Source organism: Mauremys reevesii, linkage group 11 (genome assembly GCF_016161935.1).
Source record: "Mauremys reevesii isolate NIE-2019 linkage group 11, ASM1616193v1, whole genome shotgun sequence".
Classification (NCBI taxonomy): Eukaryota; Metazoa; Chordata; order Testudines; family Geoemydidae; genus Mauremys; species Mauremys reevesii.
In genome coordinates, this window is record NC_052633.1 from 32,771,672 (window position 1) to 32,798,334 (window position 26,663).

At 35.6% G+C, this 26,663-nt stretch overlaps 1 protein-coding gene across 5 annotated transcripts in view; it reads left to right on the plus strand.

Annotated features, from left to right (window-relative positions):
- The window catches only part of CERKL (ceramide kinase like), a 92,378-nt gene extending 66,462 nt beyond the window's left edge, over nucleotides 1–25,916 (plus strand). The window contains exons 4-14 of one of the 5 annotated variants that reach the window (XR_005586150.1): nucleotides 882–945; nucleotides 7,003–7,145; nucleotides 13,410–13,484; nucleotides 15,121–15,298; nucleotides 15,592–15,660; nucleotides 16,066–16,094; nucleotides 16,178–16,286; nucleotides 19,888–19,984; nucleotides 22,465–22,640; nucleotides 23,619–23,804; nucleotides 24,076–25,916. Coding sequence is in view for 4 of the 5 variants with exons in the window: in XM_039494434.1 (XP_039350368.1) it covers nucleotides 882–945; nucleotides 7,003–7,145; nucleotides 13,410–13,484; nucleotides 15,121–15,298; nucleotides 15,592–15,660; nucleotides 16,066–16,094; nucleotides 16,178–16,286; nucleotides 19,888–19,984; nucleotides 22,465–22,640; nucleotides 24,076–24,157 (1,022 nt within the window). In the remaining variant the exon portion in view is untranslated. Of the gene's footprint in view, nucleotides 1–881; nucleotides 946–7,002; nucleotides 7,146–13,409; nucleotides 13,485–15,120; nucleotides 15,299–15,591; nucleotides 15,661–16,065; nucleotides 16,095–16,177; nucleotides 16,287–17,576; nucleotides 17,953–19,887; nucleotides 19,985–22,464; nucleotides 22,641–23,618; nucleotides 23,805–24,075 lie in introns of those variants that run through there. The other 4 variants (XM_039494434.1, XM_039494433.1, XM_039494432.1 and 1 more) reach the window with 4 other exon arrangements.
- Nucleotides 25,917–26,663: the final 747 nt, after the last annotated feature.

The window sequence follows — 26,663 nt, forward strand, 5'->3', positions numbered from 1 at the left end:
AATATTTTTTAACAATATCCAGAAACATTGGAGAAAAAGCTTGAACTGTACTAGCACCAGGCCAGACAAGCATGAAAGATTAATGTAATCTTGCATATCCTGATGCACATTCTTACACAAAAAATCCATCTGCAAGTGTCATGTCAGTCAGCAGAAATCTTTGATGGGTGGATGCAGCTGGGCTGTCTCTTCTGGCAAAGCTGCCCTGGAAAATGCTAAATGTGGTTATGATGCTTTGTGCCATCTGTAGTATGCCAGTTTATCCTGTCTTCATTGGCATTTTCAGTACTACACAGGGCATCAACAATCACAGAGACAGCAATGTAGAGTGACAGATTCATTTCCTCCAGAGGCTACCAGACTCTGGTGTATACTTGTGCCACCTTGCTCCTTGTGTTATATTCTGTTGTCACTGGTATTTGATTTTATTTTATATTTCTATGTTCAACTCAGATTTTTAGTTAAGCAGCTTGCATAGTCTAACATGGTCAATTGAATGTGGTTAGTATTTAGATAATTTACTTCTATCTGATGATAGGCTTAAACTTTTCCGATATGCCAACTGTGCCGTTATGGAAACTTGTATTTTTGACCTATGAACAAATATTGCTCATCCTATGAATTTGAAAACACCACCTTTAAATTAGAAACTGGCTATGTATCAGATACCATCAAATAATTTCTGTAATAGAGTATGATTTTGACCTTTTTATTTATAAAGTTGTTAAACTTTCAAGCCTTTTAATGCATTTAATGATCAAAATATAAGCAAAAATAAATTCTGACATTACTTTATATTCATATATGAGTGATAAAAATAAGTTGTTTGAAGTTAGTTCTTAAAACTTTCAGTATTTTAATTATTAAAATCTTTTTCATAGTAACTGAATATGAAGGACATGCTCTCTCATTGCTTAAGGAATGTGAACTCCACACATTTGATGGGTAAGTTTGGTATTATTAGTTTTTCTTTTTATTGTGAGGTATCTAATAATAATCACATAGGGCTTGTCTAAACAAGCACTTAGTTCACAACAAGCTGGGGTGTAAGTCTACCCTGTACTGTCCTACTGTTCCATGGACCCTGCTGCCATGCACTAAAAGTTCCCTAGAGTGCTTTGAACTACCCACTTTGAAAGCTCCCGGAGGTACAATTTTAGTTAATTTATAGAATGCCTGCTGGTAAAATTTTAGGTTGTATTACATTTATTACCCTGTTTTCAGGTACCTATTTGGACTAAATAGGTTAGCTCTGTTCTAAAATTTGGCGCCTCTAGTGTGATTATTTCTTTTATTTTAAAAAATGATCTTAGTAATTTTAAATTTTATATTCTTTATTGATTATTGAATATGTAGTAATCCATAAGTCTCTTGTGCAGGCCTAATCCCCCACCCCCCGAATAAACATTAAAGGCGTCTCAGATCATTTTTTCTTAAATGTCAACCTTATGTATTTGCAAGAATGACAGAACTGCTATGCTTTAAACTCATAGATTTTTTTCATACAAATGGTTCTTAATGTGAAGTTCAATACTTTTCTCTTAAATGTTAAACTTGAAAAAATTTTCCTTAAAACTCCTAAAAAGTGATTCAAATAGTAATAGAAATTATATGGACCCAATCCTATCACCTTTGAAGTCAGTAGTACTGTTTTTTGACATGAGCAGGAATAGTGCTATATAGCTTAATCAATTAACTTGGATCAATGGTGAGGATGTGAGGTTCTGCATGCAGGAGTTTAGCCTATTATTTAAATGTGTGAGCTTGTATTAATGATGTCTGTCTATGCCACTTAAATGAAAGCTGCTTTGAGGATTTCATTGTTAAACTAGTATGTCCAACATTTTAATCAGAATTGATGCATTATGTAAAATATATAGATAAGCCTCTTCAGGATTTAAAATAAATATTATAATGTTTCGTAGGATGCCCTCATTGCATGTTTGATCAAATACAATAATGTCTATATTCATTGTAGTGCTATATAGCATGGAAGTCTAACGGCTATTTTTACAGCCTTATTTTGAATTTCTATTTTCTTTTACTTTTTCCAGTGATCCATACAAGAAGGTTTAAATTATGCCTTGTAAACCTCAATAGTACTTTCAGAACCATTCTACCTCTCTTACTTGATATTAGCTTAGAGATATAGCCACTTGCAAAGATAGTATTTATATTTTCACCTTCTGGTACATTTGCTTCCTAACCCTCAAAGGGATGCCCTTCTAATTTGTGGCTGAGGCATGTTGGTGTGAGGCAACCTATACCTATACAAGACTACACCAGATAGTTCTACCTATACAAGACTTCCATTTTCTGTCAAATTTTTCCCCTTCATGAGAATTTATTTTTCTTAATTAATGGGAGGCTTTTAAAATGTATGGGAAGACAAAAACCAAAAACATATGAATTGCTAAACCCTCTAAATTAAAAAAAGCGTCGCTAAAATTACTTCAAAGATCTATTTTTACATTTTGCAATCTCTTTAACCAAAAATTGAATTGGAAAAGGTAACTTTTGTGGCTTGGTGGGAGGGAGGCAGAGACAGGCGGAATGGCAGCCTATGGAATCATAAGAGTTTTCCTCTCTTCCCATGGATCGGTAGCTCAACAACTATCTTCTCTTCAGTTAAATTTTTTTTCCTTCTGTAGATACGTGAAATGTACAGACAGGCAGTTCTTGTGGCTAGCTAGCAACTACCACCTTGCATCTACTTCAGCTATGGTGATAGCAGTGCAAAATCTAAATCAAGGCAGCGAAAAGGCACTATGTTGTGTTTCTTGCCAGAGTTCTTTGTGCACTGTGTCAAGGGATCATCTTTTTGCTCACTCTGAATGGCTGCAGCTTCCATCATTAGGAAAGAAAGCAGCAGCCCTTGCTTCACCAGGGGCACTCCCCAGCAATTCCCCGACAAAACCTATCCCCAGTACCTAAAGCAAAAGGGAGGCAATGTTCCTAGTGAGAGCAGGGAACTGAAGAAACTGTAGCTAATAACCCTGGGAAACTAGAGAGAGGATTCTGGACCTTGAGCCAAAAGGAAAACCATCTTGAGGAACCTACTCCCCAAAATTATCTTCTGAGCAAGACACGGCAGATAGATATATGTTCCAGCAGCTGGATTTAGCTTTTGGACATCTAGAGTTAGGTTTGTTTTCAGCCTTGCAAGATGAATGATTCTTTCCCTTTTGGTACTTGGATTTAGGCTTACATTTAAATCAGCTTTAACCAGTACATCTCCACCCCACCCTAGGGCTTGGTAGGGTGCTCAATTTCTCACACTAATGCCAAACCTTGGTACTGATATGGTGATTATGCCCTGGTGATGCTACTAGTCCTAGCCTGCTGTACATCCTTAGCTTTGTTTTCTTATATCCAGTCTGAACTATGACAAAAGCATGGACAATGAATGCAGGTCTTTTCTCCCTAATCAAGAGCTTAAAATGTCATAGATTTCAGAGGAAAATATTTCAGGTTAGACAGGTATCAATGAAAACTGGTAAGAATATTGCACCTGATGACTGTTTGTTCCCATTGGAGGCGTTCACAGACTCCCATAGAGTAGCTCAATAGAATCTAATTCTTGTCTAAACAAAGTGGTTCTTAATGATTTATATTTAAAAAAAAATGTTTTCCTTGTCTGTCTGTCCTTAGGCTATACAGTGTAATTGTGGCCTTGTGGATTCGAGGATATGACCTCCTTCACCTTGTCCTTAGGTTGTGAGTTCCTCCTAGCAGGCTAACCTTCCTGAATGTCCAGAAAGTGCCCAGCAAACAGGGACTTTTACTATAAACAAACAAAAAATACAGGCATGAATTTGCGGATTCTTATGTGGGGGTGAGAACCCACTTACAGGGTTCACATTAAAGTGCTTGTAGGAGTTCTGGCTTTATATCATCCTGTGAAAGATTAAGGCAGTAATGAATGCAACATAAGTCTTCAGAACTTGATATCTTATTTTTTGTTGTTGTAAGATCAGACAAACAACCAAGGACTGCCATTAACATGCAGAAAAGAAGTATGTGCCAACCTTTTGTGTCATGGAGATATAATGGTTTTTATGTGGGCAATTTTTAGCCAGAACTTCCTTTCTTGTTTGATGGGGATGAGGTGGATCCTGGTTTAAAAATAAAGACATAAGTAAGAAAAAAAACTATGAGATGAGGAAAAGTGTCAAAGTTGAGAGAATACAACTTCAGTATTTGTAGTAGGATATATTTTGTTTTCCGAAGAGTTTACCATTATAAAACCGGCTGAATTTTTGGATATAGTTGCAAGAATACAACAGAAGATGCATGCATGCAGAAGTTTAAGTAATGTCCTCTGAACAAACTTTTACATCAATTTTATTCTTAAATTTTTTCCTAATATTGGAGAGTGCTAACACCCATATTTTTATTATTAAATTATGTTTTCTGGGGAAACTTCTATTAACATTCACATACATTGCTTTGTAAAACTGCTTAATGGCTGTTTAAGAAACAGAAAAAAGACACTAGCCACAGCAATACTTTTACAGACAAAAGCATTCTCCTCTATAGCCACAGCAGGTGGGAGTTTAATTACCTACTACAGAAACAATGATTAAGTACCTTCATGCAAAGGATTGCTGGTAGTAGGGTTTTATGCCGTGGTATATCCCTCAAGTGTTTGCATAGAGTCAGGATTAGCTCTTTTGAAATGGGTTTTAGCCTTGTTTTATTATATTTCTGGCAATTAATAAATACTGACGTGCATTTATGGCTTGATACTGCAAGGTCCTGCTCTGTCCCTCATCCAGCAAAGAACTTCAGCAAGAGCTTAATTTTATCCATTTGAGTAATCCAATGGTGAGAGTATTCAGCACCTTATTTAAACTATCTCGCATAGCTGATTTATACATGAGTTGTTAGACATTTATTTAGATATAATATTTAATTCTACTCTGAAGTGCAAAGGAGTATACATCAGAGAGAGCAGAAATAAAGGATGTTAATGTTGTATTTAGATTTTAGAATAGCCGATGTAGCCGTGAAGTTTTGATCTCTTTCCAGATAATGACTATACACAGTTATAGTTCTGTTTATTCTTCTGAAGCCACACTTTTTTTCTGTATTTTCAGTTATATCTTTTCTCTGCCACTTGTGGTATCAATAAAAATGCACAGAGCAACATTTTGAGCTCAGCTGTCTTGGTGTATGTGCAGTCTACAGTCTTCAATGGAGTTATTCAGGATTTACATCAATATATATGAAAGCAGAATTTAACTCTCGGTGTTTTGGTTTTAAGGCAAGCCTTACTAAACATAACTCAAAGTTACTGCCATTTAGTCCCTACACTCACTACTAAATCACAATAAGGCTTCCAAAGATTCACACAGACCCAGAGCCAGTGACCAAATAATTGCTATCATAGCTTTATCGGCTAGAGTCCCCATGGCAAACCTTCTGTTAAGAGCACATGGACCACCTTCAGTGTCAGATCATAAAGCTCTTTTCCAGTCCCTGAATGTTTTAGCCCTCCATTCCAAAGCTGCAGCCAGCTTCTTTGAGAGGCAAAGATGTTTCAGTTCATGTCACAAGACTCTTGCCCACCAGTTTTTGACACTCAAATTATTTACTACTTTACTTGAAGCAATAGAATGCCTCCTCTACTTATCTGCTGCATCCATATGCTGAATAACACTCAAATCAGTGACCTGAAGAATATTTAGGCCTATGACACCACAAGATATACCAAAGTAGTGTGCAACAGAATATGGCAAATGCATTATGGGAAAAATTTTTCCTGAACTAAATAAGATGAACTGTTAAATGTCTTTGAGCTATCTGGCCCAAAGCAGAAGCATGCCCCTTATATTCCAACACCTGTTTGCCCAGCAAGTTTTGCGAGTATTTAAAAATCTAATTTATTTTTCATTATTTATACTAGTGCCCGGTTTGGATTATAAACATAGATTTAACAGTTATGCTTTCATTTGTAGTCTGTCTGGTCAATTTCATTTTCTAGTTCTTATGTGTAACTTTAAGTGAGTGTTAATGTGTGGATGTGTTTAGCAATGGCCAGATTTGGTGATCTTTTTCATGTAGATTAGTATTTTGCTTCTCAAACAATCCCATTGAGACTATATGGGATTGCCTGCCGGAGCCAAGGTACTACAGCATGTGAGTAAGGGTGGCAGAATCTGGCACAATACTAACACTGGAGTCTTTCATAAAATAGGTGATACTGACTTATGTCACAGGATAGCCTTAATAATAAAGAGTAACAAATAGAAATCATGTAATTGTGAAGAACATGGGGTCTGCCTGTAATTCATGAATATTATTTTATTCTTTTTGTCTCATTGTTTTGTGTTGTTTCCTATGTGTGTACAAGAAAATGATCAGAGGTGCAGTTAGCCCTATAACTGTGACAGTCATGTTGAAAAGAAGAAACCAGTGCCTTGTAACATTTATAGTATTTACACATCTATTGTTATTATTAGCACCACTGTAAATTAAGAGACCTTATCTATAAATGATTTTAATGCCTTCTGAGTTTTCAATGAATTATTGAAAATAAGCAGTATTTTATAATTTTGGATTACATTAGTATGTTATGTATGCTAGCATGAACAAAACAAGAATTATATGCTTCTTGCCACTGAAAGACATAGAGTGTTTGTGCAGGTGAGATAGGGTAGTAACACATTTCGATTTCCCATGTTTATTAACCTACCTATCCTACGTCACAGATTTAGAACTGTCTAGTTACTGAACTTGGGAAGTGATGTTTCTCTTAATAATTTTGACCTGTAAACTGTGTGTGTGTGTTTCTCTATATGTAACTATAATTCAAATACCTAGAAATTATTCTGTTTTTAAAAACTATTTAGAAATCTTATGTAGTATTTGAATTGTCCTTATGTAGATATTTATTGCATTATAATTGTCTTTCATTTATAGATCAGCTATGATATATGAAACAAAAGTATTTATCTTGTACTGCTGAGCCTCATCATTTATTTTATTTTATTTTTATAGGGTGGTTTGTGTTGGTGGCGATGGGTCCACCAGTGAGATAGCTCATGGTCTACTACTTAGAGCTCAGATGGATGCTGGAAGAGATACAGATTACATTCTTTCACCTGTTAGAGCACCACTTCCTCTTGGCATTATACCAGCAGGTGAGAACAGAAGATACAGATTCATTTAAGTACCTTTCTTAAGTCTCTCTGATATATTATAGACTCAAAGGCCAGAAGGGACCACTGTGCTCATCTAGTCTGATCTCCTGTATAACACAGGCGATATGACTTTCCTGAATTAATTCCTGTTTGAACGAGAGCATATCTTCTAGAAAAACAATCTTGATTTGAAAATTTCCAGTGATGGAGGATACACCACATCCCTTAATAAATTGTTCCAGTGGTTAATTAGTCTCACTGTTAAAAAATTGCCTATCATTTCCCGTCTGAATTATACTGTTTCAGCTACTGGTATAAATAATAAATAAATCTTATGTAGATTAATTCATAGTAATGGCACAGATCAGTTCCTTACTTGTGGGAAGATCCCCTGGGAGAGGAAATCTCAGTTCTCCTCCTGCTCCTCCTCCCCATTCTCGAGTTCCATGAGGAGGGCAAGTCTCATCTCCATGTTCTCTTGGAAATGGTGCCATCCTTGTGGATGTCTCTGGTGTCCTCCTACTTCCCTCCACAAGTTTCTTCAGCAGCATCTCCATTGGATTCAGGTTTCCAGGAGCAGCTGCAACTCAGGGGAGTGCCAACAACCCTGTGGTAAATTATGCAAAAAAGATCATACAGTCTCAGGCTATATTAACTCTCTCACCTTATCTCTGCAGGGCTATAGGGGCATCTCGTTGACTTGTTCTCTCCCTGTCCCTATCCCAGCTGAGCCTTCCATTGACCTGACTCTGTCTCACCTGTTTCTTCTTTACCACTACCACCTCAGCTTGTCCACACTCTCCTGCTCCTCCAGTATCTACAGTAGAATCTCAAAGTTATGAACATCTCGGAATGGAGGTTGTTTGTAACTCTGAACAAAATGTTAGTTGTTCTTCAAAAGTTTACAACTGAACATTGACTTAATAAAGCATTGAAACTTTGCAGAAGAAAAATGCTACTTTTAACTATCTTAATTTAAATGAAACAAGCACAGATACAGTTTTCTTACTTTGTCAAATCTTTTTTAACTCCCAACCCTCTTTTTTTTTTTCAGTAATTTTATGTTTAACACAGTACGGAACGGTATTTGCTTTTTTGGGGGGGGGTCTCTGCTGCTGCCCATACTTCTGGTTCCTAATGAGGTGTGTCGTTGACCAGTCAGTTCATAATTCTGGTGTTTGTAACTCTGAGATTCTACTGTACTCTGGGCTACGCAGAGAGATTTCCACTGAGTCCAGAGAGAGGGATGATACTGAAGGGGTGACTGAGAAACCCCCATGGGGAAAGAGGGATATCTATGGATGGAGAGTCCCTTTTGTTTGTGGATTTGAGGGAGTGGGGCAGGGGAACTGATTTTACTTAATATTTGTAACTGCATTTTTCATGTATCCTTTATAACCAGTAAGGGAAAAAATGGAGCTATGTCTTTTCTCTAAAGCTAATGGCCATTCATACCTTACTCGTTTAATCATTTCCCATAAGATATATTGAAGTAAGTGCATGGGTTCCCTTTGGAATGATTTCAGCTATCCATATTCCCCTCCTTTAGACTGACCGGATGTCCCAATTTTATAGGGACAGTCCCGATTTTTGGTTCTTTTTCTTATATAGGCTCCTATTACACCCCTCCCCCCCCACACACACCCTGTCCCAGTTTTTCACATTTGCTGTCTGGTCACCCTATTCTCCTTTTTAAATAAATAATGGTCGTCCTTTTCAAGCAGTATTAAAGAGCTTCAACTTGCTTTTGCTTTTACAAATTGCAAATAACAGCAAAAACATTTTCAAAATGCAGTATTTAAAATAAGCAATAATTAGTAGAAAAATATGGTGGATTATATTAGAGATGATTTAAAGTACACAAGAACCAGCGAATGGTTTAGAGACCACATAATGATCTCAGCTACATGAAGCAAATAAATGTTAGGCCAGCGTTCTGACCTTCGCTTGTCATTTGAGTTGCTGTGACTGTGGTAGTGGTGGTGGTATGAGATGGAATCTCTCCAACTTTTTACTTCATGCAATTTGTGCTTAGGTTACTGTTCCTCTTCATTAGTATTTATTCTCTTGAGTTTATTAATAAGGAGAAAATCACAACCAAGAAAGATAGGTGCACCCAAAGGAATGTGCATTTAGAATATGTTCGGGAGTAAGTTGAACTATAGGGTGATTAATTTAAATAATGCAAGTATAACAAATGCCTTTTAAAAGAGATTTTTACATTTTTAATCATATTTTGGTTAAGTATTCTGTCATGCTGATTATATGTACTTCATAAATTATCTGTTTTGGAAAAAGTAGTATATTTATGTGTATTTAAAAGATACATCAATAGATCATTAAGTAATTTTATAAATTTTACTGTACAAAATACCATGCTTTTCTGGTTGAGTTGGTTAAGAATAGACGGTATTTTAGAGAGTATATTATTTACACAGATTAGAGTTCATTTTCTGCCCCTTAGAGTTGGTATAAGGTTTAGAGTGCTAAGCAGCAGTTTTCAAGTTTCAGCATACTTGACGAGAGAGGATTGCTTTTGGAGCAGTTAGCCTCCTGGAGAGAGAGACCCAGAGGGAGTGCGTTTCTACTAAAATACTTCAAGTCAGTAGACCAAGCTGCTGTATTGTGGTCAAAATCAAATGGATCACATGCGGGGAAGCCTGCAGTTGTACTGCTGGTCATTAGCAGTAGTATTTGTTGCTATGGGAACTACTGCTAAGGAACTGTACAGAGGGATTCAGATAGAGGGGAAAATCTGGAAGAACATAAAAATAAAAAAGCAATAAGAGACCATCTATACACTGATGATTGTGATCCTTTTCGTCCTAAATAGTCCACTTAAATAAATTTGTGCTTTCCAATTAATTGGACAATAAAATATTACTGAGGGACTGTTAATTTCTATGATATTTCAGGCAAAGAATGAAAGTGTTGGTGCAGTTTTCATGAGAATTTTAGATATGCTTGACTAGGAAGTCATTACATCACATTTATCTGTTTGGATGTGGGAGACATTAACAGCTTTATGAATATTCATGTTTGGTTAATTACGTTAATTGTTCTGCAGAAGTGCATGCACTTCCAAGGACAGGGTAGGTTATTTTTTTTATATACAGTTTCTTCCTGGTACCTCCATCAGTCACGCTTTAGATGAACTATTACACTTTTTTGTCCTAACTCTGATGCTTTCATGAGGAGATAGTGAGAAGTAGCTTATATTGTCAGGGAAAGAAGAGAAAATTCTATCTAGAATTTTATTTTTTGGGATGATAAAATCTGTTGTAATTTTTTGTTAAAATATATTTTGTGATAGTTCTGTAGAATAGTGCCAAAAGTTTAATCGTTTTTTAAAAACAAATGGTCTATTATGAGTGGTACCTAAATATTTAAGGCTAAATAATGATTGGAATGTGTAGCTTATGGTTTCATTGCATCCATTTTCTCCCTCTCCCTAAAGTGACAAGGTGCAGAGGCACCGCCCAGTCTCTGGTAAATATAGGGTAAATAGCATCTGAGGCCAGAGAGGAAGGAGGACATAATTTGGGAAATTAAACAATAGCTTAAAAAGACAAGCAAGTATATTTTTAATAATTTTCCTATGTAATGTTTGCCTGTTTAGTGTTTACCTGTGTTGTCTAGGTTTTTTTGCAGAACATTATATGTTTGTGTAATACCTGGCATGATGGGTTCCTGATCCTTTATTGAGATTGTTGGGCATTACCATCATATAAATGTTAAATAATACAAGTTTGGTTGGAAGAAAAATGTTGTAGCATATAAGTGGATGTGTTCTAGATCTGTTCTTAATGATACTGGTGAACAGAATCTTTTCTGAGCAAAAGACCCAAGTTAGGTCTCTTTTTAAATGTCAACATCTATTTTGCCTTCTCACATGAGACACAAAAAGATGGATTGTTGTCTTGTCTTCAAGTGAAAATGTGCGTGTTCACAGCTTCTAGTGTCGTACATAATATATAGATTTAAGAGGAGGGTACAGTGCTTGGGGCCCATTTGTTTAGTAAGGACCTGATCATACTCTCACTGAAGTCAATGAGAAGATTGCTGTTGACTTCAGTCAGGTCCTAGCTGTTCATAAATTCGCTTCAGGCTGCAGTAGCAAGTTGCTTCTGCTTAAATCAGGCATCCCCAACAGCTTCAAAACAGAATGGTCCTGATCTATCAAACTATATTTCACTCTATGCAATGTCTGTATTGGCTTGATCCCTAAAGACATAAAGTGGAAACTTTTCAAAAATATAGCAGCCCTATTGCAGTCAATAGAAAGCAAAATTATTTTTGAATAGTTTCTAATAATCCAAGTTGTGTGATTTTGGGGGATTTTTGTATGCATATCAGTTTCTCCTACTGTAATTTTGGAGAGGGAATTTTGCATTTAAAACCCCTAGTAAGTCGTCAGTATCAATACACACACTTTCCCATCTTTTAAGTACTGATGGAGTTGGGATTCACACAAGCACTTACATAACAGGTATTAGGATTGCAAAAACAGTTTTGCTTTAAGATTGGAAAAGGATTCTAACCAAACCACTTGGAACAACTTCATTTATGAAATGTCATGCAACGGTTCCCACCCTGTGCTTCCAGCTCCAGAGATTACATGTTATAATGGTCTTTAAAACACAAAATGGTGCTGAGCACGCATTTGAGATTCTTTGCCACGGATACATTTTGAGGTCAATGCTGATTAGTTAATTTTCTTACCAAAAATGTTTCAAGTGCTATACATTATAATATTACAGACACTGAATTAAAAAGCCCACAGAATTGTATCTTGTATGGAAAAATTTTTTAGAATGATGATTTTGCTTTGTATTTTGACACCTATTGTACAACCACTAAAGGAAGGGAAAATCGAATAACATGGAGAAAATACTTGTTCTGTCGACTGAATGATGGATTTATAAATTGTAGATGGAATTTATAAAATTATTTTGTGTCTAGTTGTAATTTCCTATTAGTGTGCTGCATAGCAAGTTGATAGTATTTCTTTTGAACCTGTCAGTTTCCTTTTTCACCTCAAATACTTCAAAACCCTAATTTACCATTTTTTCTGTTTTAGAAGAGAGAATACAATTGAATAAAAAGGTTCATTGTATAACAATTTCTTTAGCAAAGAAGAGATACAGAGATGAATGAGCCAGATTAAATTTGTTATTCTTTAGAAAAAAATTAAGAATTCTAAAGAAGCTGCAAGTTTGACGGACAATATTCTCCACAGAATTTCTATTGCATTCATGCACCCTGATTGTTTCCATGAGGTGCATTGCAAAACTGAAGATGTAAATTTCAAAGATTGTTCTACACTCAACATCTTGTTAGATGTACTTCAGTTGTTTACTTCCTGTGGTGTAAATCCTGAGGTCATTACTCAAAGCCCCATCCTCCCAGGTATTGAGGGCTTCCTGTGAGCTGCTGAGTACTCTCAACTCCTGTTGAACTTCATGTGAGATGAGTTCACAGGAAATACTAAGCATTTTGTGGGATTGACCTCCCAGTTCTTAATCAATCCTTACTGCTTTTTGTAATAATTTTCTTGAGTATGAGTTTCACTGAATAAGAACCTCAGGATTTGGTTCTAGCTATATATTTGGATGCATAGTCCCTCCCAAGTTTTGTAATTCCTCTCTTCAATGTTATCTTGATGGATGTTTGTTATAAACATGTACCTTTCATTTTAATGCAAAATGTTGCTTTTAAATTGTTTACTTTCTTGGTGTGAAATTTTTTATGTTAGTAGATTTTTTTTGTGTTGTCATGTGATTTTCTGATAGCCAAGTTAAGTGCACCTGTGAAATTTAAGGTGACTTCAGGTTTCCAAAATTGTTCATTGATGCCACAAAGTGTTACGTACTTTTAAATACCTTTTTCAAAGATCCACACTCCTTTGCCTAGCTTTTTTTATTGTAGGCCCAAATTGTTTTAATTGCTAATGGACTTGAAGTGAGGATTGTTATTTTTTGCATACATAGGAAGACAGTAATCAATGGGCAGAGGATGATGAGTAGTTTACCATTGCAACATAACTTCTATTTACAAGTTACCTTATATAGTAGACCGGGCTAAAGAGTCTTGCCCTGTGGAGTAGAAAGTTTATTCAAAGGAATCCTGTTACAATTTTAACCAAATTCTTCTTCCTCAAAAGTCTGTTGACTGAAACATCGTTTTATTTATTTTGTTTTGTATTCTACAGTCTATCATTCAGTACCAGTCTTATAACAATTGTTTTTGTGTTAATTTTTACAGGTTCCACTAATATTTTGGCTCATACTCTTCATGGAATCAACCATGCAGTAACTGCAACATTGCACATTATAATGGGTAATTCATAAATGCATTATCAGAAGCTTTCAGATAATTAAAAGACATATCACTTAAAAATTTGAATACATGTTCATAAAGGAAGGAAGTGCTTGCCTGACAAATCAATGATACTTTGTTGTGTCTGGGTGAAGTTTGTATCATCGAATAGTTTGGTTTGAAAGGGACCTCTCCTATGAGATCTAATTGACTGTGTATCTTAACAGAGTTGATTCTCTAAACTCTTCTTGATAAACTATTCTTGGGTATCTAGTATGACTATCAATAGCTGCATTGAGGAGAGTTCACCACATTCCATGGCAGATGGTTTCATTGATTAACTATTTTATACTGCTTTTCTTTTAATTTAGTAAGTCAGGAAAAGCCAGAGTTGCACGGGCAACCTTTAACTCTGTCCCTTATGTATGTGCATTATGATACATAATTCACTGATCACATACTTTTTTAAAATTCAGGAAGCCTGCCTAATAGTAGGAAAAATGGGTGGTTGAAACAATTGTTCAATATTGATTTTTATCCTCATCTTTTGGTGTGGGTTCAAGGCATACCAACAATTTATGCATGGAAGTAGTTGTTTACTACACAACATGGCATCATTCACCATCCAACCTGCACAATAAATGGGGCAGAACTTCTGAGTATATGAAAAATAATGTGATAATGCTATTCAATATTATGTGTATTCAGAGGGGACAGAGTTGGGGTTGCCAGTGCAACCTTAACTTTGACTGACTTCCTGAATTTTGAATTCTTCACTTTGCATCATTAACATTCCTTTTAAGGCAGATTTTTGTATGGAACTGTATTGACTTTCTTGTAAAGGGGGGGGGGGGGGAAAGCTGTTCCATCGAGTGTAACTGCTTACTAGACCTCAGCTGAATGCTTTATTAGTTAATATGTCAATCAATGATGCAAGAGCCCTTGCTCCATTTCAAAGATTAATATTGAACATGCCCCGGTACATTAGATTGGAAATTTCACTTCACTGTCTTTTTCACACATGCACAAATCCAATGGAAACCTGACAGAGAGAGGGAGTTTATTAATGCTCATTTCCGTTCAGTTTTTATAGGTTCCCATGTCTCGAATATAGGCAGCTAGTTTTATGAGATAGAAACCAGCATGTATGTTTGAAGTATGTTTTAAAGTCCTTATAACTTGGCCAATGAAAACCAGTTTTCACCTGACCATCAAATCATGCATCTGTTATGTAAGGGACTTTGTCAATTCTTAATTTCTATTGCAGTGCTAAAAAAACATTTTTTAATATCAGATGTGCATTTCCTTGAATATAGCTGTTTGCATAAATCGTACTCAGACTGACAAGTGCCAACTTGTACACAAAAACATAAAATTTTTCATATTTATAATCATCTGAATGTGAGCCGTTAGAATGAATGCACTTGAGTAATCTTAACTATGTTTCAATTCATGCTCCTTCTGTAATGCTTAACTTATTAATCTAGAAATTAATTAATAGTCTGCTTGGAATTCTCTTTCATCTGTTAACTCGCATGTCCCCACTTTCCTCTCCTTTTACGCTACTGTTCTCTCTTTATTCCTAAGAAGTGTAGATAAGTTTAGGTTGAAAACTAATGGAATATTTGCAGCTTTGATGTCTACTGTAATATTTCAGGACATATACAGCCAGTGGACATCTGCACTTTCAGTAGTCCAAGCAAGCTTCTTCGTTTTGGATTCTCGGCTATGTTTGGTTTTGGTGCAAGAACTCTAGCTTTGGCAGAAAAGCATCGCTGGATGCCCTCCAACCAGCGGAGAGATTTTGCTGTAATTAAAACGCTGGCAAGTCTAAAGTATGCTGGTTTATTTTCAATATTTTTATTTTCCTCATGAAAATGTAATATTACCCTCAGTTTTACCAGATGTTAAATATATATTAATATATTTCTTAATGTTTATCAAAATGAGACTGCAGGCAGACACTTTTCAGGTTTTATCATGTACTTCCTTGCAATGTCACCATTTAATTAAAAAAAGCTTCTGTATATTAATCATCATCATCTTAAAATTATTTTAACCTTGATAAAAGCAGATTTAGCAGTCAGAATATTGGTTTATGTGGAAATGAATGTCAATATTTTTCTAGGCCAGAGGAATGTGAGTTATCATTTCTACCTCTGAAAAATTCACTGCAGGGCTCCCAGGAGAATGTTACGTAAGTAAATCTGAATTAAACAATCCTGTATCTATACAAGTATATAGCTTTGAAGATAAAATTAGAACAAAATGAAATATTGTTTTGATGCAATAATATAACAAGGCTAAATGGAACTTTATTTCTTTCAAGATTATGATTTAGCCAACTATTACATGTTTCATTATATAAAGTATACATTATCCTTGTTATATTGGTTTACTTTTGATGTTAGCAGTACAGAGAACCTGTCAGACAAGCACTACTCCATTTTGTTCACTGCTGAGTAATCCTTTCTTCCAGTGTGAGAGATCTGATTTATTCTTAAACTGTAACATTGAACATTGTTCAATTACTTTTAAAATTTTATTTCTTTACGTTCTTTGTTATTTGTAATTGTTTTATGTGGCACATTTTTATTTTTAGAAAGAAGAAAGAAAGACTTAAAAAATCTGGTGAGTTTCAAATTAAATTGTCCTTAAAAGTGAACTGTGTTTGGTTAAACTAATGTAATACTGAATTACTCTGTTATATTTAGACAGCAAGGTTCAGTGGCACATGATTCAAGGTCACTTCCTGAATGTGAGCATTATGGCAATCCCCTGTCTATGTTCAATGGCACCAAGAGGCTTGGCACCTAATACCAGGTCAGTAAGGGTTTAAAGAATTAGAGTAATGTCTATAAATTCTGACATCTTACCCTAAACCTTGGCTTTTCCTGGAATGCCTGCCTGTGTCTCTGGCAGTCTAGACCCTCTTGTAGTGGGGGAGGGAGAATGGACTGCACTTGACTCCATAATCTCAAGAATTGTAATCAGTTTTTGGATCAAGTAATCTAACTAGAATAATCATTGGATAATTACAGTGATTAAATTAGTTGACAAGACTGACTTAAGTAGTAGTCATCAAGTAATCATCTGTCTCAGCTTTCTTGATGGGAGGTGTATTGGGTCATGGATTTCTCGTAAAAAATTCCTCTTGAACTGGAATTCTCCGGTTGGGAAAGTCATATTGATTTTTTTTCCCTACCATAAAGAATTTTAAATGCTTATTTTGTCATTTTAACAAATTCAGGAAACACAATTTTTACTAATCGTGCTAAATTAAAAAGGCATATCTCATCATTTCAGGGGAACTGTGCAGTGCTGGTGATTGGTTATGAAAATTGGAGCTTTTCACGTTTAGCTAACTAATCTGAATATAATCCCAGATTGAAATGTTGAAAATATTTATCATCTGATAGCCAGCAAAGTATGAAAAGTGGTAACTGTGAATAGTGAGTTCATAATCAACTGTACCCCAGCCAATAGCCCATTTTAGTGTCAGAAGAACTGAACAAATAGCCATTGCATTCTTCAGTCATGCAATCAGTTTGCCTTTACCTTGTGCTAGGTTTTTTTTTCTGCAGCTTCCCAATTTATGGCATGTTTTGTTTGCACATATCACACCCGATCTCATGCAACTTTTATTGTCTTTTGGCAAAAGGCTACTCACCACTAGGTATAATAACTTGCTTTGTTCACTTCAGCCCCTCTTGTCTGCCGTGTAAGCAGTTTAAACAGATATTCTTCAGAAAGACATTCACCAATCCATATGTACTCTTAGGATATGGCTCCTCAGTGGGAGATGGTTTTGCTGAAAAGTTTTCACACCAAAACCATCTTCCTTAGAGAGGGAAATGTGAGGTGTCATAGCCTGGATGATGATGATGATGATGATGATTAGTAGTAGTATTTTATTTGTTTGTTAAGAGAAAAAGTATGTACTTGAAGATGTTGATGTTCTATACTGTTTAGAAATCTGTTCTGTCAACACGTTCACTCTCAGTGCAGTTTTCCAGGCAATGGGAAAGGTTCTGTGATGATTTTAGGAAGAAGGCCTTTCAGCTTTCCCCTCTCGTCCTCTCTAATCTGTCCCCTGTCTTTCAATGGTTGCAGATCTAATGACAGCTCCAAGACACTGTTTAGAGCTTAAGTGCAGATGAGTTCTGCCCCTCCCCCCAGCATCTCAGATAACCGTGTACTCCAGTGTCTTCAACCCAGCCTCAATTCCAGCTGACAGTACTGTACTGCTAACAAGATGGCCAAGGAGAAGCACTCAGCTAGATAGAGATAGGGGTCCTGCAGGTGTCTCTTGCAGGGACAGTAAACAGTAGCAACGCTGCACAGAGTGGAAGATAAAGTGCTGCACCAATTGCAGCAGGTACGTGAGCCATTTCTGAAGCACTTGGTCACCACTGCAACCTCACCTACTGTCTTCACTCCAACTGTCATGTTTCCCCCCGAGTGCCAGCCCACCTGCCTATTTGCATCTTATAAGACATTTTGATCAGACTGAATACATTGGGTCTGACTGGCCACTGTTCGTGTTAATCCAGTTTTACAGCTACTAGTCTAAAGCCCCAAAAGTGACTATGATTTTGGATCCCTAAGTATTTGGGTGCCCTGCTTGAGATGCCCTAAAGGGGTTGGTTTTCAGAGTGTAGGTGCTTGGCACTTTCTAAAAATCATCCCCCTTGAAAGTATCTCAGTGGCACCCAAAAATGGAAGCATTCAAAATCACTAGTCACTTCTGAAAATGTGAGCCATAATGACTAAATAAGATATTCTTGCACAAAATTATATGCCTGCCTGGCAGAATATGTAGGTTTCTTGATCATAAAAAAGTGAGCTAGAGAGAACATTTTCAAACACCTCCTTTATCTTGAATCCTACCTCAGAAAACCTCTGCATCAGATGACTCCACAACCAAAAGAGATTGTCCCAAACTAAGAGTTGCCTCTGTAAAGGGTACTCTGCAGAATGTTGAGGTCTACAGGGATGTAACGATGCAGAATTCAGTGTGTGCAAAGGCAGAGTCCCCAGCAGGGGATAAAGCCCATTTAGAAAGCTCTGTGGTGGCATTTTAGGAAGACAGTATCTTAAATTCAATCTTTCAGATTGAACATTGGCATCTGCTTCTTAGCAGACACTATACAATTAAATTATCATCCTCCTCAGATGCTGCTTCTATCCATCAGGTCCTCAAGCTGATGGGATCTCAAGTCTTTGCTGTTCTCTTCCAAGTTTTTCCTTCCTTTCATTTAACTCTTGATTGCTAACTCCAGAAGTACTGTCAGAACATTGGTGTCTTGTGTATGAGATTAGAATAGTCTCATTAACATCTGTAAATCACTCTAACAGGTGAATTTATCAGTCAGGGTTCCGTACTTCCATATTACAGATTGTTGGCATAGTTTTTGTGTTAAATAGTTTTTATTAATTGTTCCTGTTGATGTTTCATTTTGTGGGCTGCTTTACATCACAGACTCCTTTACTGAAGGATGTCTTTGGCACCAAAACTTATGGGTACCATAAAATCCCTGCCCCAAGGACTTTACAATCTAGTGCAAGTATTAAGGGCCAAATCTCCAGATGGTTTAAATCAAGATAATTGCATTAATAGAACTACATCAATTTATGCATGATGATGTTTTGTGGAAAGACAGTCTTTATATGGAAAAGGGCGGTTTCTGTTTAGGTGACCATGGATTTTAGAAACTAATCTTTTAAGTAAGCAAACATGTACAAGTATTAATTTTATTGCTGTATTCTACAACTAGATTTACTTTTAATTGTTTTTATATAAAGTTCATCAGCCTTTTATGTGAAATTACTTTAGATAATGTTAATTTCATAATTTAAGTAGACTGGATTCCTATCTACATTGTTGTTGTTTTTCTAAAGCTGATTGTAATTAACAAATTAACTGAAAAATTACAAAGCTTTTTAATGTTCACTGTATGGCTGTTATTCCTTGGTTTAGGATTCTATTTACCATTTATTTTATTTAATCTGTACATTTCTCTTTCACTACAGTTAACTAAAGTGATTTATATTAAATTTAAGCATTCATATATATATATATATATATATATATATATATATAAAAAGCAGTAAAACAATTAAACTTGATCTGTAATTCTCTCATTATAGTTTATTAGACTATATATTTAATGTCATGTGAATTAAGCATCAGAATAAGCAGCTCTCGGGAGTAAACTGATTCTTGCATATAATTGTTGGGAAAGTATTTGATTCATAACCAAAAAAAATCACTGAAGTATATTGAAAAGTACTAAAATTATTCAGAAAAGTTAATCTTGTTTTATATTGATTTTTAAACCAACTTAAAATGATTGTGAATTTAGTTTAAGGACTTAAGACCTTTGATTGTAACATTAGTTTAATCAAAACATGTACTTTTCAGGGTGAATAATGGTAGCATGGCTCTTATTGTTGTACGAAACACTTCTCGATCAGAGTTTATAAAACATCTGAAAAGATATGCCAGTGTAAAAAATCAGGTACAGTTAATCATTTGTTGTTTTTTGTGTGTGTGATTATAAAAGAGCTACTAATCATGAAGGTAGACACGCTAAGGAGTTAATATTAGTGTCCTCATAAGGAGACTTAGTTTCCTTGTCAAAATACATTAGCCCCCTTTTATCTGATTTTTGAAAATCACTAATCAGACTACTGCCGATTAGCCTATTTCAGCCCATCTGTTATGGTTTAGTTTATATGTGGTTTACACAAGCAGTTGCACAAGAGTGCAAAGCTCCTGAACTAAAATAAGGACAGAGAAATTTTGTGTTTAAATTTAGTGTACTGAGATTAAGGGCACATACTGGGGACCAAATGCTACTCTTCAGAAGAAACCAATACTTAAGTCCACAATTTTGGCAAATCACTGCATGCTATGATGGCAGCAGTAGTTATGCCCTTTGATTTTCATAGACTCCAGTTCCTGAATCTGGATATGAATAGACTGTAGGAGAGGTTTGCAGATATGCCCTTTAAAAACACATGGTCAATATTCTACCTTTTATTTAGCTGCATCACGGAAATTAGAGTTTAGTGGTGTTTTTGTTTCTTCTATCAGAGTGCCTCACTGTTGCTTCAAAATACTCAGTGCAAACCCAAGTAAATGTATTATGTTAAAGTATACTGATCATCTTCCAAACAAGTCATGTCATTATGTAAAATTAGTGATAGGCAAGTTTAGGTTTGGTTCAAATAATCATTCAGAATTTAGGACCTTTTGAAGAGGTGTCATTCCTTTGTGCTGGATGTCGTCCCTGGGAGATGCCTAGCTCCATATTGTGGCGACAGCAATATGCCTCAGAAAAAGCTTTAAGCCTTTCTCATTCTGCCACTGTAGCACTCTTATAGGAAGAAGTGTTTGCACTTTTCTCTCATTCTGTCAGCTAGCACTTGTGAAAGGGAACATGGATCCACTTTATAATCTACATGAACCTTTACTATGCCTATAACTCACCTCACTTGGATCAGGGTTACTGGTTATGATGGACAAGCCAGAAAAAACACAGCATAACTTTCAAATCCTTGAGTAAGTCTGCAGAGTTGAAAAATACACCACTTTGCTTGTAAACTGAGCAAATGTATCTGGAAATAATTGCATTACAATAAAAATGGAATCTGTGATACCATTTCTGTTGAGTCACTATTCAAAGTAAAATAGCACATTAAATTGTGAACACTGGCTTGAATATAAACAATACATTTAATGGGATCAAAGCCAGAGTCAAGATTTTAGTTTGTTCTGACCAGGAAACAAGTTGCCCACAAAATGTACATGACTGAAAAAATTGCATGACAAATGGGTAGTTAATGTTGCTTGCTTTATCTACATGAATATTTACTCATGTGTTTTCTGTATCCATAGTGCACCAACATGAACACCATAAAACTGGAACCTTTTTTGGCGATGCTCTAATGCAAAACTTAGCGCTCATATAATGCTTTTCATCTGTGAATTGGATACTGTACTTTCCCAAGTTTCCCATTTTCATGCTGCCACATACCCAAGAATCAGCAAGACACCTTGTTTGCTGTTCCTGTTTTCTAAAACTTGTCCTACTTAGATCAACGTGTGTGTGTGTGTGTGTGTGTGTGTGTTTATAAAAATATGGTTGAGAAAGTGGAAATGTTAAAGAAAGCAAGTTTATATATGAATTTTAGTAAGCCAATAATCCATTGACACTTAAACCTCTGAACAATGCTTGTCTTTGTCTGAGGCATTGTTTGATCAGAGTGCATTGGCTTTATGCTACTCAGTTGGGGAAGAACAATTAGTTGTAGCCTAAAAGTCTCCCACTGAAATCAGCACTCTTCAGCAAATTCTGGCTTCTCTATGGGCAATATCTCAGTCTCGCTTATCCTTCTTTCCCGTTTTTTGTAGTTTCTTAGAGGATACTTTCCCAAGAAAGATCCACTTCTAGGCAACTCCAGATGCTTCTCTGCCCCAGACATTACCATTCTGTACCAAAATAAAAAAAAATTGCTCAGATAATCGTCTCTTGATCTAAACTACCAAGAAATGTTCAGAAGCTGAGAGTCTGATGGTTTAGGATTAACTAAATTTAACTTTTTTTTACATATTTTTCATATAAATCTAAAACCATGAGAATGATAGAAATTGAGTGCCAACAATATGATAGGTACTTCATAACACAGAGGAAGTCATACTACTTCCCCTAAGGATCTTTGTTTACATAATCTAAATTTTAAGCTGGGAAATAAAACTGTGCTCTATGTACTCCAAGTAAATAGCTGTTTTGAAATTCTTGTACCTGGGAAGATTTATTGTAGGAAATATTCTTTGCACTTTTTCTTCCATAAGTTGCACACTTCAGTTAGTTTAAGTCTGAGGTTCTAGTGTATTTAAGGAGAAAAGTAAGATTTTAATTTCACAATTTTAACCAGTAAACAACCTATTTTAGTTACCTCTTTGACTTTAATATACATTTGTGTTTTGTTTTAGTTTAATTTTCCCTTTGTTGAGACCTATGCAGTTCAGGAAGTAAAAGTCCAGCCAAGAGCTAAAATTGGGCATGACGCAGAAGAAAATGTGTATTTGCATGCTATTTCTGCGGAAGGGAATTATCCTTGGAATATAGATGGAGATTTAATGGAAGGAGCATCAGAGGTTCACGTTCGGTAAGGCTAAGCATAGTAACATAGGATTTGCTGAACTAGACTATTGGCCCATCACATGTGATCTCCAGCCTGCAGGCGTAGTTAGGCAAAACACCTGCTAGACTTGGCCAATTGTACTGTTATCTCTTTCTTGTGTACAAGAGATAACATTCCCCCCAAAAGTTGACTTTAGGAAAATTTGTTGCTAAAATTGTCAGACAGGTCTGCATTATGCAATCATTAAAAATAGCTCTAAAAAGAATGTAATAGTATAATACATCAGTATATCAGCGCATATCTTAGAAGATGTGCTCCTGCAATTATATTTTTCAATTACAAAGGATTGCACCAATTATTAGAGGGCAGAATCAAGCAGAGCATGGCCATTGCATGTCTATCTTTGCATGTTAAAATTGTATATTCAATTAATACTGTGGCAATACAACTGCTCTGCATTGTTGAGGACAGAAGGGCCCTCCACATAAGTGTTGACAGCTTAGTCTTTTGTCCAAGAAAAAAAAGTTACCAGGTAGAATAGAATTTCTATCAATCTCAAGGCAGTAAATAATATATTTTTTGTATAGGATTGTTTTATTGAACTCATAATATTTTATAAAAGTTTGTATTTTACAAAATCAATAAACTGGGCCCGGGTGTGAATTGGGTGTTTAACCGATTATCAGATTTGCCACATTATTCCCATATAAGTGCTGTACAGGGAATGCTGCAAATGCAAATGTTCATATTTTACTGTTGCTCACTGTTCTCCATATCACAAAACGGGGTGCTGACGTTGTTCAAAGTGAGCGATGTTTATCCTGGAGAGAAGGTTGTCATTACACTAGGTTCATAATGCAGTGGGCATTATTTCAGGTTGAAAAGGCCTTTTTTGAAGAAACAGGTTCAAGATGAACTCCCTACCAGCCAGGCCCTGAATTCTGAGATCAGACTTAAGTCTGCTGCTTGGAAGTGCCCACCCTGCCTTTTGTGTATTTGCAGAGTTAACCAAATGTGTGGTGCCATACAACAGAACTTGTTCAATTGTGGACAGTTAGTACTACTTGAGGATGGTTAAGGAATGGAAATACACGAACACACACAGTTGAACAATCCCTGGAATGGAAAGGGGAGTTGTCTTATTCTCCAACAACAGCACTGTGGCCAACCAAAAACATAGAACTGATGGTGAGATGCTCACTGTAACACAGGGTGCGGATGTGGGGGGAATGAAAGAGGGATCATGATAGCCCATTCTGACCCAAACCTCCAAAATAAAAAAGATTCTCTCTCAGAAGTTTTTAGTAATCCAAAGAAAAGACTGGAGTAAGCATACATGTAATTCAGCTTAATTTTATTCCATATAATTTATTATATAAATTTGTCCTCAAAGAAAATGTCACATGAAAACTACAACAGAGTTATTAAGTTACTTTATTTTTATTTCTTCACTTTCTAGGGTGCACCCACAACTTATTAATCTTTATGGAGTGAGCATTGATGAACTGGATGATTCCAAAGCAATGTGCAGTTGTCTATAGAAGAAATTTATGAAGAAATGTGTTTCATGGTGCAGGCTACACAGCTATTTAAGGCCCATTCCTTCATCCACTGAAGTCAATGGATGAAGGACCAAGATTGAAATTAGGATGTTTATATAAAACTAACAAAAAAAATTATCAAGTAAAATAATTGTAATTATCGAACAAAATGTTTATAGTTTTTAACCTTAAAAAGCCTGAAAATAAATATATTGACAAATATACTTATTTGTAGGTGGTATATATTGGATTAAAAAGTGATTACTAGAATTTCAGCAAAAAAAATTTTAAGTTTTTTAAACAGAATATTGCAGGGTTTGAGTTCAATTTGGGGTTTGATTTGGTTACCCTTCGTTGTATCTAGTCATATTTTACTTCACTGGTAACCCTAATTCATATCACTATAACTAGTCCTGGAGTAAAGTACTACTTACTGTGAGTTGTGGTGGCATAATTTGGCTTCTGTCACGTCCTTCAATATCCAGATAATCTCTGACCTTAAATGAGATGATGTAAAAATGTGCTTGCTTTCAGCATTGACTAGTTAAGTCTTAAGCTACTTTTCCTTTTACAAATAGTGTATTCACTTAGAATGTAACATTTGTTCAAACTTACTTTGTTTTAAACTTTAATCTTGTAGAAAATATTTAACGTTTACTTTATCAGTAAAACTAGGTAGTAATCAGAATAATGCATTATTTTTTGCTAGAGTATGGCAGCAATGCTGAGTAAAATTTAATTTTAGATTTTGAGTGATACTTTCATAGTGCACATATTTTAAGTAGAAAGTAGGTATGTAAACAGATTAATTTTATAAATTACATGGTAAATGCAATAATTATGCATGACACTGGTACAGATTAGGTTTCCAGCCTTCATGAGAATTGAACTTGTCATGGCACCATGGCTATCCCCTGCATTGCGATTGGTGGGAACTAACATCTTGACAGATTTGTCAGCGTGCTTGACCTGCAGGAGCAAGAGCTTAGATGTGGGTGTGCCCTTATTCATTAGGTTAAAGATATGAGGCATCCCAACTAGGGCTGAGAGAGGAACTCTGCATTTCCCTGTGACTAAACCACAGATGACGTTGCCCATTGGTCTTTAAGGACTCAATTCATTAAGCATTTAAGTCATGGGGATTTCACTATGTGCCTAAGTCTTTGCTGAACTAGAGCCCAAGTATTTAAATGGGATTAGTGAGGACTATAGGAACACACCAGAAGTTTGGTTCATATTTTTAATAAGCATTATACCTCAACCTTAAATCAAAAAATTAGTATGGATATTTTCTTTCTTCCTCCACTCCCTTAACAAGTAGCATCAGCAAATGATTATTCATCTTCAAAAAAACAAAAGAGCAGATTACATAGAACCAAATTCTGTCTTCATACTCACATTAACATCAGTGGAACTGCAGGGAAGGCACCTGTGGGCAGAATTTGGCCTGTAGTAACTGGCCAAATAATCTGCAGTATAGTGGATTACAAAGTAAATCCAGTGGACCAAATTCTGCTCTCTATTACAGTGGTGTAAAACGAAAGTCACTAGTTACTTGAACGGCACTACTCCAGATTTGTGCCACTATAACCGAGAGTAATTTGATGCTGTATAATTAATCCAGAAGCATTAAAGTACTGTGCTTGAGTAGTGAAAACTGAATTTCTTCTTTAATTCTTTAAAGATATTCCATCTTCATAAACCATTATTATAGATTTAACTGTATTTTATTACCTCTGCAAATTCTATCAACAAAATAATTAAATTAGCAAAAGATAGTGTACAGTTGTTTTTATTATAAAATTCAGTTGAACAATCATTTATTAATAAACATGCTGCCATCAGGAAATCTTACATTCACATTTACTTATTTAGATTAAACCTCAATGTTTGTTTATTAAGTTAATTGAATTTTGCTTGACTATCTCAGAGAAATACCTGATCAATGTTTACATACTAATAGCATAGTTTGAATAGCAATGTGCCATTTCCAAGTAACACTTGTGCATTTAGTTACTTACTAAAGCAATTCCAAAAAAATCCTTTGTAATCTAATTTCCTTGCATTGTTTGTATTAAAGCAATTTTAATGCTGCTTTCGGTATTTGAGGTACAGTTCTCACAACACACTTATTAGAATACCTGTTCAAATATGTTTTGATTAAAGTGCAATAATTCATTTGGTTCTATACTCTTTAAAAGTCCTTTTTAGAATATACATTTTGCAAATAGTTTAGTTTTTAAGGATGAAATATTTCACTCATAGCACATTTTATTCTAAAAATAAGATCATCTTTCTGTATGTACACATTTGTTCTTAATATAATGCAGAATATTTTAGAACAGAAAGCCAATGCCTTGAGATAAGATCTGTTTTTCAGAAGTATGGAAGCACTCATGACACCAACTGAAGTAAATGAAAACTACAGGTGCGTGGCCCTCTGTGGAAAATCATGCTCTGTTACCTTTTGATTCTTTAGCCTAGTTCAAAAAGCCACTTTGGAAAA